A 15,861-nucleotide genomic window follows, 5' to 3' on the forward strand; every position below is an offset into this window, starting at 1 on the left:
TAACAAAGCTACTGGAGACATCTTATTTCTTATAGCATAAATTACTTTTATTACTTAATATTTTTTAAAATTTCAGAACAAATCATATATCATATTATGAGATTATAAAAAGTAATCAAAAATAAACTTTTTTTTTTAATTTTTTTTTTATTTGATAATTATTATAGAAAAGTACAGGAAATTTATTTTTTATAACAATTGTTTTTTTTTATATAACAATTGCTATTCAAAATAATCGCATAAATGTTACCATTTTGGGTCTGAAATTACGCCTTTAAATTTTTTATTAAGATTAAAAATATTAAATATCATAAAAAGCATGAAAATAGTTTTTGTGTAAATTTGCTACCACTTTTTTTCATAAAAGAATACAGTTTTCACGTGACTATGCATCAGATATAAAATTTTTTTTTTTTTATAGATCAGGATAGCCTGGTTGGCAAGGCGCTGGATTCACGTTCCTCAGAATGGGAGTTCGAATCCAGCCGGCCGAAGACTCCCCGTGTAGAAAATGGTGACTGGTGCACGTTAAATCTGTCGAGTCATAAAATCCTCCATGTTCCCTTAACAAATTATACCTCTGGGGGTATTGAATTGGAGAGTGATCGTTCTCTGGTTCAAGTCAAAATTGCGATCTGTGGACGGATGTGAGAATGGGTCCGCCCTATAAACGGGTGTGACGTATGGGTGTGACAGAAGGCAAAATCTTAGCCATAGATGGCGCAACTGGAAAACAAGAACAATCGCCCCCCCTGCCTACAGCAATATATATCTTTGAATCATAATTAGCAAAAAAACAATTCACATTTGAGGTCTTCATTTGAATATTAAATGTATGTAATTAAATGGCAAAAAAGTAGCGTGATTAATATAAAGTAAAATGGGGGCGTAACGATTAGGCTGAGCGTCTCTATTAGAGAGATCTCGAGTTCAAATCCCTGCTGAGACGGTTGAATCTTATCTCTAATATTCTTTTCTAAAAAAAGGTGATAACTATCTAATATGTTATATACAATTTACAAAAAACATTTTTTTTATTAAAAAGTAATTTTTTTAAAAAATATAAAATTCTTAAAAACAAAAAAATTAAAAGACTTTTTTAATTAAAATATACTGATTATTTTAATCCATTTATTTCAATTAATTTTTATTATTTTTTTTTAACTAGAATGTATGGATTATTGGAAAAAAAATTACAAAATTTTAAACTAAGTTTTAAATTGCAATTTTTTAAAAAATAAATCCATATATTTTTATTAAAAAATAAAATTTTATTCATTTCTAATTTTAAAGAAAATTTATTTAAATTCTAAATTTTATTTTAAATTATTAATTTTTTACTAAAAAATAAATATCTATAAATTTATTTATTTTCAAAAATTGAAAGTTTATAAAAAATTGATTTAAATCAAAAAATAATAATTTCTAACTTAGACCAAACATATTAAACAGTTAATCATATTTAAAATAGAAAATTAGAGACTAAATTCTACCGTCCCAACTGGGATTTGAACCCAAGATCTCATTGATAGATGACGAACATTCAAACCCTTACACCACGAATATTTAAGATGGCAAAGTTTTTGCTATTTTGGAACTAAGTGAAACATAGTTAAAAACTAAATGAAATAAATGAAAGTTTAGTTAGTTTGAAACTAAATGAAACTTACTTTAAAACTAATTGAACTAAATGAAAGTTAGTTTAAAACTAAGTAAATTAAATAAATGAACTACATGAAACTTACTTTAAAACTAAATGAACTAAATAAATAAACTGAATGAAAGTTAGTTTAAAACTAAATGAACTAAATAAATGAACTATATGAAACTTACTTTAAAACTAAATGAACTAAATAAATGAACTGAATGAAAGTTAGTTTAAAACTAAATGAAAGTTAGTTTAAAACTAAATGAGCTAAATAAATGAACTAAATTAAAGTTAGTTTAAAACTAAATGAGCTAAATAAATGAACTGAATGAAAGTTAGTTTAAAACTAAATGAAAGTTAGTTTAAAACTAAATGAGCTAAATAAATGAACTAAATTAAAGTTAGTTTAAAACTAAATGAGCTAAATAAATGAACTGAATGAAAGTTAGTTCAAAACTAAATGAACTAAATAAAAGTTAGTTTAAAACTAAATGAGCTAAATAAATGAACTGAATGAAAGTTAGTTTAAAACTAAATGAACTAAATAAATGAGCTAAATGAAAATTAGTTTAAAACTAAATGAACTAAATAAATGAGATAAATGAAAGTTAGTTTAAAACTAAATGAACTAAATGAAAGTTAGTTTAAAACTAAATGAACTAAATAAATGAACTAAATGAAAGTTAGTTTAAAACTGAATGAACTATATAAATAAACTAAATGAAACTTAGTTTAAAACTAAATGAACTTTAATAAAGCATATTTTATCCTAGTGGCAGATTGATGGCCTAAGTGTATCTTATCCATGCTTTTCAAACATGCTCTTAATTTTAAGCTTAACTTTGGTTTAATAGGAATTTTCGAGCTGCGTACTTCCCTGTAAGAATAAATGAATTATTGAAATTAAAGACATAGCTTACTCTATAGCTGATGACAAGGAGAAGAAGTGATAAAATATTATAGAGCATGTGGTATGCGCTGACGAGTAGCACTATGGACTGTGTGATGTGACTGGCAACGATCTCAGCGCCGAAGACCATTCCTGACAAGGATATCATTAAATATAGGACTAATGACTTCATTTTTTTCCCTTTCTGTTTTTGGGATTACTCTGAAAATAAAAGAAATGTCAATATATAATCTCTAAAGCTGTTAAAAAGCACATTATCTAGCTAAGGCAAAGGTGAATTTCAACGAGCCGTTTAAGAGCGGACATCTTTTTAAGTAAATACTAAGTCATTAAAATAAATTTGAATTCAAATAAATGACATGTAATTCGTTAAACCTGTTAGAAATGTGCTATAGTATAATTCGTGATATAAATCAAAAATCGTCAAATAGATTCGTAATATATAAATTCGTGAAAAAAAGAGCTTTCGACAAAATACTAAAATGGAAATCTATCGACAAAAATTACTCACTTCTGCCTAGCTTAATAGCATGAGATTGCCGCAGCTGATGCTCTCTGGTTATTTCAGTTTCAGTTTTTAAAAGCGCTATATGTTGAGCCACCTCAGCTAGATTTGGCATGTGGCATTTTTAGCGGCAATCATTGGTCGATTCTCCGTGTAAGAGAAACAGTAACGTAAACGAAACAAAGCAAACGTTGTCAACGGCGGAAAAGAAATACAGCCAACATTTGGGAGCCACGTAAGAGAATTATATATATTAGATAATACCTGATATAATAATTATTCTATATTTATATAATATACCGTGTGTAATTTATCCAATCGTCGATTTTATATTATATATCGTCTAATTTAACCAATTGATACAGGAACGTAAACAAGTGCAAACCGGTTTCAGTCGCGTAAAAACAATAAAGATGTATAGTATCACCTGATAATTAAGATTTCACATGGAATCTTATAGGTGCATCGAATAATTTGGCCAGGAACTGTAGATAGACTGCAGCTTAGGGCTACGAGAACTGAAGGTCCCCCAAACCAAAATATCTTTTTATTTTTTTAGAATTTCTTAGAGTTGTTGAAAATCTGCATCCCCCAAAAACCAAAATACGTTTTTTTCTTCTTCTTTCTTTTGCATTGTTCAGCGCTGGTCAAAATTTTTAAATCAACAAAAAAGATTTCTTCCTAATTTTTTGTAAACTCTTTCCCTAATTAATATCCCTTGCAACCTTTTTCGGTGTCAAATTTCTAAAACCATCCTTGTTTGCAAATGGAAGCGTTTAATAAATTGGGGGATTCTTAAATTGGTATCACATGACTTTTAAGCAATAATAAGACAGATTTCACCACCTACTTCCAGATAAAAAAAGTTATGAACTAGCTTAAAACGTGTTTCTGTTGTAACTTTTCCTTTGCTTCTTCTTTCTTTTTCCCCCTCAAAGAATAAAAGTTATGTGTTGTGCAATAAAAGAAAAGTTCTACATTATAGCCATACCTCTTAACTACATTTAAGTCCATATATAATTAATATAATCAACAACGAAGTAATATTATAGCATGTTATTAATTTAGTGTTTAATAATCAACAACAAAAAAACAATGAGTTTGTTCTTGATGTATGGAAAACTAGTTGAACATATAAGGGCCTCACTCCCTTCAATAACTTAGGGTAGCTGTTCAAATTTTTTTTCAGTTAACCACGGATTTAAAAATAAGCTTTGAATATACTAAAAAAATAACTTGGAAACATATATTATGAAGAATGAAATTTATTAATTGACGAAATAAGCTGAATTATGGTTATGAAAAAAATATTTCTTTTACTCTGTTAGAATGGTTATCGGAAAAATATAATTATTTATTCTGGAATTCGGTAATTACATTTTGATTTTTGAAGTTCGGTGAGAGATACTTCTGCATTATATAGTTGAGAAATAAATATGGAAATTTAAAAAAAAAAAAAACTCAGTCTTTTTTTTTTCTTTATTGAAAAATTTTATAACATAAATTTTAACTGTAACATAAAATTAACCGTAATATTACATAAATTTAACCGTAACATAACATAAATTTAACCGTAACGTAAAACAAATTAGGATGACCCATTAAAAGTTTCAAAAATAACTATCGGTTAAAAAAAAAAATCTAAATTGCGGAACCCCTGTGAATTTCCCACGGAATCCAAGGGTTCCGTCCGACATCTTTCAGGAACCACGGGCTTAGAGCCTCTGGCTAAAATCTAGACCTACTAGGCAATGTGCAGATCTGAGAAATTAGGTCTAGGTGATTTGAGAAATGAAACAATTCTTTGACACTTTAACGTATCGCCCTATTCAATCTGCTCGTTAACCAGGATCTAAACTAGGATCTGCTTATTAACTAGCAACTAAAAATCAGTTTTTCTACAGATTGTCTAGTTGATACTAGATTAACTATATTAACTCGATAATCTGTAGATAAGCTGAATTTTACACTTCAGTGATTGGATGCATACGTAAATGTGAAATCACAGCTTGTCCAGAAGATTGTGTGGCTTATTGCTTTGTTTCCCAATTTTTTCCTATATTTATCCATAGGTTAACATTAAGAAAGGAGAAAAGTAAAATCTGACTGAATGGAATGTATTCAGAGTGATTTTTCGCATCGTAGTGTACACATATTATACAAAACAATAAAATTTTAATCTCTACATAATTTTTTGGATTTTTGCATAACAATCATCATGCTTTAGAAGACTCATCTAGGATTTATTAATTAGTCTAGACCAGAGTTTCATAAACTGTGGATTCCGACCCCAATTGTGGTCACGTGACCCGCATCAGGCGGTCACTAAAAATTTTAGCAATTTTGATATTTCTTTGACATAGTATAATATTTTCATAGTAACCAAATATATTTGTACAATGTATCTGAAAATAGACGCAGATAATACAATACAGGCAAATAAAACTAAAATGTTTCGACGCATTCTTATCTTTGCATTATATTCATTAAATTTGTTAGCTTGTAATTTTATTAAATTTTTCACATTATTTTACTCTTTAAAATTGAAAAAAAATTAACGTTCGAAAACTGCAAACAAGTTAAGAAACTGACGATTTGTTAGATTTGCGCAATGCTTATGGGGTTCCCCACTCCGAAAAGTTTAAGAAATTCTGGTGTTTAGGTGTAGTGTAGATAATCTATGTAAGTAAGGAATTAGATTGAATGATGTGCTTCTCTAAATAAATTTAACTTTTTTTTCTTCAACATCCTCGCCATTTTTAAAATTTTTTTAGGTCGCTACGAAATTTGGGGTTGTCATAAACTGGAAAAGATGGTCCTGATAGTAGTTTACTCAGAAAAGCGTGTTTTTTTAAAATTTATATTTGTAAATTATATTTATTTTATTTTAATACCTTTTAAATTTTATTTTTTAACCTTCGTTGAACAGCCGATCCAATTCAGAGTTTACAACTATCAATGTTCAAATTCGTAGCGTTATAATTTTGAATTCAACCTAAAAGACAGGAGAACTCCTGGATCAAGCATTAAGACAAATTAGCCATCGTGGAGGACTTTTTGATGAAAAAGAAAGTCAAAGGAAAATTTCAAAAGGAAAAATGACCTGGTTATAATTGTTTTTCTATCATACTTAATTTTGATAGTTTTATGTCCTTATGTTTTAAATAAAGATGGAGTTCGGCAGCATAATCCACTGTCGCTTTCCAAATTCCAAAGCTGCGCACTAGCTTTTATACTTTAATTTCTCTTCTTCTTAAACTTAAATTTATTGGGGGCTCAGCCTACTACAGATTATAAAAAATTTAATAATTCGAACTATTCGAAATTTAACAAAAATTGGAACGCAGTAGGGGAGAGTGGGGTCAATTGTAACATTTTTTACTTAACTATTTTTAACTAACAAAAAATCCAATATATTATTAATATTAATTGACAGACGAGTAAGGTAGACTATCCTCTACTAGAAAAAAAAATAAATACCTTATTTTAAATGTTATTATATTAATTATTAATAATTTTTGACAGTCGTGCACTTGTTACAATTGTCCCCACTTGCGGGGTCAATTGTAACAGTTCATAAATTCAACTAAAACATAGTTGATTATACATTTTATCATAGTTGTGATATATTTGTTTATTGATCAAAATAGTAGTGGTATTTTAGGAGTAAAAACAATAATGAGCAGAGACCTAAAGGGTTAAACTTTTAACTTTAAGGGATTAAAAATTTTAATTTATGCTGTGAAAGGTGACAAATAGAATGATACACATGCAAATTATTTATAAATAAATAATGGAAACTATTGGTGGCTCTTAAAGAGTTAAGTAATGGTTTGTAAAGATTATTTATATTCAGCTGTTATAATCGTCCCTTTACTTATTGTTACAATCGTCTCCCAGACGCCATTTCAGCTTCATTTGTTGAAAACAATGCTTGTTAATTAACAAAGATAATCCTTTTTTTTTTTGAAATGTTAATTAAGGTGTCCACTTACATATTCGGTTAATACTTTTTATTTGTTTAAACAAAATTACTTTGTTACAATATAATATTCTAATACCAAAAAAAGCACTTACGTAGCGTGAAAATATCTTTTGTGACGTAACTCTTTCAAAAATACATAAAAATGGTTGCCAGCAGGGGTGTACATGTAGATTTATTAAATACGCCTTGTGTGCCACCTAGGAACCAAATCTAGAACCCGACACTCGAAATTTTTGCTCTGTTACAATCGTACCCTGTTACAATTGACCCCACTCTCCCCTACTCATCTCCGGAGCTGAAAAAATAATGATTCCCCTGCCAATAATTTTCGCTAAACTGAATTACGAGACATAAAAAAAAAAAAAAAAAAAAACTTTGGTATAAAATAACTCAAAATTTAATGAATTCATCAGTAACATTTATATATTAGAATGTTCTTAAATTATTTCTCTACAAATATGCAAAATTTGATTTTTCTCATCCAATAGTTCTTGAGTTTTGAGAGCGAAAAGCCCACTTCTAGCGAAATTTTTCTGAAATTTCAAATGCAAAAATCGTCATTATCATTACTTTTAAATATGGGTAATACATACGTGTGGGCCGGAATAACCTGGTCGGTAGAAAGCTGGGCCCATGTCCGAGAGTTCGTGGGTTCAAACCTCGCCGGCCGAAGACTCCCCCGTGTAGTAAATGGTGACTGATGCACGTTAAATCCGTCGAGTCGCAAAGTCCTCCATGTTCCCATAACCGATCAATACCTACTGAATTGGAGATTGATCGTTCTCTGATTCAGATCAAAATTACGATCTGTGGATGAATGAATGGGTCCGCCCTATAAACGGGTGTGACGTATGGGTGTGCCAGAAGTCGAATTCTAGGCCATAGATGGCGCCACTGGAAAACAAAAACAATCGCACTCCTCTACCTTAACAAAACATTCGTGCAACAGCCCATTCTGGGTCAGTGAGTTCATTGCTTTACAATTTTGTGACCAACTGCATGATGATGCCAATGACGTCAGCATTAGGTACTGGCCAACTTTTGCTTCCCAGATGAACTAGTACCCATCCAGTTGAAGATGGATCGGTTTAAAGCCGCCGTCGGGGATCGAACTCCAGCTCTTCGCAATGACTGTTCATTGTCTTAACCACTGGGGTGATCACGACAAAACAATTTAATTTACAGAGAGACATTAAAAATGAATGATAGCGAGGTTTGTTGTTTCTTAGTTTCGTTCGTATATACCGTCCTCTAAAAATAAATTGTAATTTTTTTGGGTAAAGTTTTAATGCTTTTGAACTCTTTATTTACTTGGTGAGAGAGCCTTAAGGGGATATGGAACCCATCCTCATTAAAAAATGCTGTTTAGAACATTTTATTTTATTTTATAATAACATAGAATAAAATGATCTAAGCAGAACTTAATAACGTTGAACAACAGACCCGATTCTGAGTTTACAAATATCAATGTTCAACTCCGTAGCCTTGTAGTTTTGAATCAAATCCTGAAAACAAGGGAACTACTGTATCAAGCAGTGGAACTAATTAGCCTTCGCGGAGATCTTCGTGATTGAAATAATCCGTATTTGCGTTACACGGAGAGAAAAACCAAGAAAACTTACCCTGGTTAGCCCTACGGAATGAGAATTCTAACCCATGAACCGTCTACCACTGATGATATTTAATGTCAGCCGCGAGGTCGGTACGAGCATCGATCATATCGCGATATATTATTATTATTGCGTATAGATATTCTTTTACCATAAATCGCGATACTTAAATTTTTACTTACGGTTTTAGGGACCAATGTTCGTGCTGGCGATAACCCGGAAAAGCAGTCGTCGAACAAATAGATAACCGATAAGTACTTTTCAAAACCATTAGTGGCAATAATAAAATTTATTAAAAATACTTACATTTCATTTTTCCATCATAAATAATGTTACAAACGAGTGATAAATATTGGTTTTTTGTTGTTGTTGTTGTTTAATTATCGTTTTTAAGCAGACAAGTTTCGGAATTATTTTCACGACAGCAGTAATTAAATTGAACTAATTGAAAGTGGCACAAGGTCCAAAAATGAAGGGGTAATTGGGTAACATCAGCTGTATTAATGACGAAACGTTTATCCGTTCGCTTTTAACGCGGATCGCAAGGGGTTTCGAATAACCGAAAGGTCGGATGATTAGGTATCGGATAACTGGAGTTCTGTCTTTCGCGAGCCCGCGATAATTCAGAATGATCAAGGACACGATTAAGTGCGCGATGCAAGATAACTTTCTGCGAATCCTTATGAAATTTAAAAAGAAAATTTAAAATATTTCAGCAAAATAAAATTCAAAACAATCGTATTAAAAATAGATTTGAATACTTAATGATAAGATTAAGTGTCAGACAAATTTGTAAACTCGACATGAATGCGTATTGCCCATTTATCGCTGTATTTTTCTGTCAACAACTTTATTGGTTTGTTTGTGATAGAGGAGAAAAACCAACACAAGATAAAAAAGATTCCGCGATGAAAGTTCAAAAAAAGGATAAGAGAGACAGTGATATGGCCTGAATTTTAATTTATCGAATAACAAGTGGGTATTTTAAATCTTGAGGTCATGACCCAGATATGCTTCGTAAAGAAAATATCGAACCGCTTTATTTAGTTTTGCATTGTTTCCACAAGGACAAAAAAAAAATAAAAAAATTTATATATATATATATATATATATATATATATATATATATATATATATATATATATATATATATATATATATATATATGTGTGTGTGTGTGTGTGTGTGTCACGGCGAAAGACCGAAATAGGTGGTTGTTGACTTTCACCGGTGAATGTCGACAAACACCAAATACGTCGGTGAAAGATCGAATAATTCATTACATTCTTGTACGTTTGGACCCTCACCGGTGCATGTCGACAATCACAGATATGCTTTGGTGAATGTCCGAAATATTTATTACATTCGATTTGATATGAATTTATTCGTGGATATAATTACATTTATTCGATATTTTAACCATACACTGATGTTTTTTTAAGGTTAAGTGGCACTGCCCGGTACACCTACACTGATGTTTTTTTTAAGGTTAAGTGCCACTGCCCGGCATACATTTGCCTGGTATACCCTACACTGATGTTTTTTTAAGGTCAAGTGCCATTGCCCGGTATATATTTGCCCGATACTCCAAGCACTGATGTTTCTTCTAATCTATCGTCAGTAAGTATTAAAATATAGAATAAATATAAATATATCAAATAAATGTAATAATATTAACGAATAAATTAATATAAAATTGGATATAACAAATATTTCGGACATTCACCAAAGCGACTATGTGAATGTTGACATTCACCGGTGAATGTCGGCATTCTCCAGATTTCGGTGTTTCACCGTAACATATACATATAAATATACATATATATATAGGGGAGAGTCGGGTAGCCCCGCCCTCTTAAGGAGTATTGCTTATATTTCTGTATAATATTGAGTAGTGATCAATATTTTTGTATGTTTCCATTGTTTTAACATCTAATTAAATAATGCAAAAAGAATAAACAAAAAAAAAATAGTTTAACTTAAAAGAATAGAAATTTAAGAAAACATGTTTTTCAGCTCTCTTCAAAATGTGTCGGGTAGCCCCGCCCAGTTACAAAAATTATGTTTTTCGACTGTTTTTTTCAGGTGTAAATGAAAATGAACAATGTATTGACAATAGATAAACCTCATTTATCATTTTTATCACAAAATTATTTTATTTATTACATATTTATATACTTTTTTAGTGAATTCTATCATCTATTTACCATGTTACCAGCTGCATAAATACTTGTAACTTTGAAAATAATCTTTTTTTAATATAACAAATAATGTCCGATGGCCCATTGACTTGAAAAAATATTCTATACATATGAAATTGACAGTGGGGGTACCCGACACTCCCCTATATATCACGAAAGTTAGTTATTATTAGGGATCTACTAAAAATATAAAATTTCTGGGAGTTAACACTAGAAAGACTGAAACTTAATACCTATATTGTTCAAAAACAGTCAAATTTACTGCATTGTGAAAGAATAACTAATATGTAAAGAAATTTGTTTAATTAATTTTTAATATTTTTTACATTATTTACAGCTATATAACAAGTTATTAGTAAATATTAACAATAAAAAAATTTACTTCACTTGGAAACAAAATATTTATTAATGCATTATTATTTGTACATTTTTTGCAAATGAAAAGGCAGTTAAAAAGTAGTCAAAATGACTTCCTTTAGGCAACCTACTGCTATAAAATATTTAATATTATGATTTTAAATATTTCACTATTTTTATTGTAAACAAAATGCATTGTCTCACTTCTTGATACCTTTTGTTTCGCTCGGTCTCCAATATATCACTATTTCACCAACTCCCTTCATCCCCTTCAAACGCAGTAACATTTGTGGATGACCCCTGATACATATTTATTAAATTAAATAAGTTATTTTATGAGAGCAAGTGTTTAGTACTGAAAATGCTATATAATGATTAAAAAAAAAACGTATTTGAGAATTAAATATTTTATGCTACTCGGTTTTTACTCGTTACTGCCATTTACTTGCAATTGCAAAGGTCATTCAAGATCTAACCTTTTTTTTAAAATTGTGATGAAAATAAAGTACTGAAAATGCTATTTAATAATTGAAAAAAAAACCGTATTTGAGAATTGAAAATTTTGCGTTACTCGTTTTTTACTCGTAACTTCTATTCACTTGCAATTGCAAAGGACATTCAAGATAAAACAATTTTTAAAATCGTGATAAGAAGCAAAGCTCAAATTTAAGACAAGAACATTGATTTGTGAATTTTTTTTTTATGAATGATAAGTGATTGTTCTTATAATGAGGAAATCATGTAATTTCAAAGTCCAGTGATTGATTATTTGAATCAATTTGAATCTAATCAAAATGAAAACGAAGTAGTATTTTAAAACAGGACCAATGATTTAGTAAATCAAAAAAAAAAAAAAAAAAAAATCCTGAGTGATAATAAATTAATTCTATAAATGATTTACTTAAAAAGAAATAGAAATTCTAAAAAAAAATATTTCTACTACATTTTAAACATGTTGTTATAAAAATATATAAACACAAAGCTATAAAATTGTCAAAGGTAATAGTATAGATTAAGTACTGATACATTTCTTTTTGTTCTCGCATATAGGTATAATATTTAGTGTGTTCGGATTACAGTGGACAATTTATCAGGAGAAGAAGTCTTCAGATTTTTTTTTCAAGAACTGATAAAAATTGATACAATGTACTAAGATTGAATTATCTTTTACTCCAGAAACAAACTTTGATTAACCTTTTTTATTTTTGATTTCATTAAGTGCGTGGAATTGGGAATTTTTTTTTATTTTTATATAGATTATACCCTACCAGGAATGTAATGTTTTTTAATACTATGTTTAAGAGCCCGCAGATAAATGACTTTTCAATTTTTTTTATCTTTTTGGACTTTTTTGCTCATAGAGTGAATTTTTTGAACATTTTGGGATATTTTTTATTTTAGCGATTTTTTGTTTTCCTTCATACTTCCTTTTTTATTTATTTATTTATTTCAGTATTATGACGTTTTTTGAAAATTTGAGATGTACTAACTCATTCTTTCTACTTTCGACTTTTTCAACTGAGTTACTGATTTCAAACTTTCACAAAATTTTTTTAAAATTGCATTAGAGCTTTTATGAGAATGATGACCATTATCCACTTTTATAAGGACTATTGACAAGGGATGAAATCAAGAAATTTTTTTAGGGAATCTGTGAAAATTAATCAAAAATTAATCTTTCAAGCCCGAATTTCTAACACTATGTTCATAAAGAAATTTTTTACATCATTACAAAGAGTAGCGCTTACGCTATGCCAACAGAGAATGTTTTAAATCAAATTTATAAAATCAAGATTGTATAATGCTTGGGGCAATATAATAATAAGCCACATTTTCAAATGATTCAGAAAATCGTTTTGGATGAAAAACAACGCAATTTGCACAGTAAGTAATCAGATATATCTGTGTATTGATTCAGTGTAAAAAAAGTACATGAGAAATAATACCTTATTTGTCTATATAGATATTTCACACGTGTAGATATGCATAATAAAAATCATATAAAATTACACAGGAAATACCTCATTTGTGTAGAAAGATGTTTCAAACGTGTAGATGTGTATAATAAAAGATTGTACTTTAGAAATTGAGGTGTTATTTCTTATGTATGTAAAGAAGTAAATAGGATATATATCTAATGCAAATTCCTTAAGAAAAAAAAAAACCTTGTGAAGTATAGCTCTGGTTACAATTTTAAGGAGTAGTTTTATAACAAAAAATATCATCTCAGGAATAAGTGTGGCTTATCCCTACATTGCCTAAAAACTTACGAATTTTGTAAATGTCTCTACCACTTCACATACTGAGAAAAATCAACTGTTAAAATCGGGAGAAAAATCTACCGTTAAAATCAAATCAGGAGAAGAATCTACCGTTAAAATAGGGTGAAGAATCTACTGTTAAAATCGGGAGAAAAATCTATCTTTAAAATCGGGAGAAGAATCTGCCGTTAAAATCGGGAGAAGAATCTACCGTTAAAATCGAATCAACTATTAAAATCAGGGAGAAGAATCTACTGCTAAAATCGGGAGAAGAATCTACTGTTACAATCGGGAGAAGAATCTACTGCTAAAATCGGGAGAAGAATCTACTGTTAAATTCGGGAGAAAAATCTACCGTTAAAATCGGATGAAGAATCTACTGCTGAAATCGGGAGAAGAATCTACCGTTAAAATCGGGAGAAAAATCTACCGTTAAAATCAGGTGAAGAATCTACTGCTAAAATCGGGAGAAGAATCTACCGTTAAAATCGGGAGAAGAATCCACCGTTAAAATCGAATCAACTATTGCGAACACTGTGTTCAGAAAATAACATAGAATCTTTTCTTCATCCCCTTTCCGAATCAATTTAAGAAACAGGTAAAAACGTTTCTTTTATAAAGTGTATAATAAATTCATCATTATAATTCATTCATTTCTACTAAAATTTATAATACATTGAGTTTCGAAACATATTGATAAGTTGAAAAGTAATTTATGTTTTCCCCAATTTTATTTTCGAATATTTTTTGGAAACAAAATGCAAACAAGAACGAAATTGTTAAAAGAGAGAGAAGAAAATTGCTACCTTTCCCTTGACCTGGGGGTACTCCCTCTTGCAGTCAATGTCAAACTTAAGGTTTTGATGGATAACGTGGTGAGGTCAAGGACGTGTTATTTTTCTTTTTAGTTTTATTGTTAGAGGTCCTTTATTTTTAGGGTATGTTTTGTTTGCTGTTTGAAATTCTTAGTTTATTTATTTTTTAACTACAGTATTTTTAAGCAATTCGATACATACAAATCTGTATAATTTTATAACTTAAAAAAAAAAATATTCGAATTAATAGGAGAATATAAAAATGAATTTGGTTTGATTTCCAATAAAAGATATTGATTAAGCTCACAATTCTCAGATTAAAAATAAGTAACTAACAAAGATATCGCAATATTCATATAGATTCTAATTAGATAATATCGTTAAGCTTAATTTTTACAATAAAAATCTTAAAAGTATGTAGCTGCAAGGATTCCAACGGTTTTCATAAATTTTAATATGAAGTGACAAAAATGAAATAAATTTCAATATTTTAATAAGTTTGTGACTACCACAGCAAATAATTTGTTTAAAAGAAATACAACTGCACGAAAATTCAAAGTTGTCATTTCCAATTTTGGAAAGAAAATAAAAATCTAACAACATAAAAAGAAAATAATTTCTTTCGTTTTAAAATCAAGCAGCTGTGAGTTTTTTTTTCTTCCTACTTATTTTTTTATATAAGTAGAGCTATAACTAAAAGAAAAAAAACAAGCTAATTTTTGTACTTGAATGTATTGCCACATTTATTATAGTAAACATAAAATCGATCGTTAATGGCTTTAAAAATTGAATAATAGTAAGAAATTTGGTAATTATATATAATTTAAGAATAAAATCAATTTAAATGAATAATAAGGTTTTAAGTCATAGAAAATAACTTCTTACTTAATTAACTCACCTTGAAATATTTTATTCAGTGACACATTTTTTGAAACACTGATTCAAAAGAGAAATCCAAATCACATTGTCTATAACTAACAACTGTATCCTTTAGATGCGATCAATTACCACTCGTCAGCTGTAGCAATAATAAATGCTTATTTCCGAAGTTCGAGTAGCATTTTGCCCCTATCGCTATCATTAAACTCTCAAACGATAAAAGTATAATTATTTGCAACACCATCACAAAATAAATCAGAGATAAAGAAAACTCTTGTTATCGTCTGCTATCACAAGTGCTTTGCTAAAACAACTTCGAAGGAAAAGGTATTCGCATGCACTTGAAATGAAGAGGGAAAGTTGTGAGCTTTAAAATTGGTGGGGATGCTCATTTGACGTTGAGAGAGAAAGAAAAAAAACTTGTTTTCCTACAAATGTCTGTTTTTTTTGGGAGAAAGTTTTGTCAAATATTCATAATTCTTTTTTAAGTTTATCGTTCGCTATTTTAATTCTACAGTTAGTGGGAGAAAATATGAGAAAGAAATATGAAAAGCTTTATAGGAAGATATCGTATTATTTTTGCATTCAAGGGCGCCGCTAACTGAAAAGCAGTGTAGTAAATTAAGTTATAAATTTCGATTAGATGCATATATTCGATTCAGGCAGCATGCGATAATAACTCTATTCTAT

The 15,861-nt window shown here is 29.4% G+C and overlaps 1 protein-coding gene across 3 annotated transcripts in view; it reads right to left on the reverse strand.

Annotated features, from left to right (window-relative positions):
* Positions 1 to 15,552, reverse strand: part of LOC107454104 (proton-coupled zinc antiporter SLC30A1) — a 40,572-nt gene extending 25,020 nt beyond the window's left edge. The window contains exons 1-2 of one of the 3 annotated variants that reach the window (XM_087161560.1): positions 15,191 to 15,552; positions 2,569 to 2,759 (exon numbers count right to left, since the gene is read on the reverse strand). In XM_087161560.1, coding sequence (XP_087017686.1) covers positions 2,569 to 2,730 — 162 coding nt within the window. In that variant the 5' untranslated portion in view covers positions 2,731 to 2,759; positions 15,191 to 15,552. Of the gene's footprint in view, positions 1 to 2,568; positions 2,760 to 15,177 lie in introns of all 3 variants that reach the window. The other 2 variants (XM_087161561.1, XM_087161562.1) reach the window with 2 other exon arrangements.
* Between the last annotated feature and the right edge of the window lie 309 nt (positions 15,553 to 15,861).

Source organism: Parasteatoda tepidariorum, chromosome 4 (assembly GCF_982258835.1).
Source record: "Parasteatoda tepidariorum strain Cologne lab strain chromosome 4, Ptep-v5.0, whole genome shotgun sequence".
Taxonomy (NCBI): Eukaryota; Metazoa; Arthropoda; class Arachnida; order Araneae; family Theridiidae; genus Parasteatoda; species Parasteatoda tepidariorum.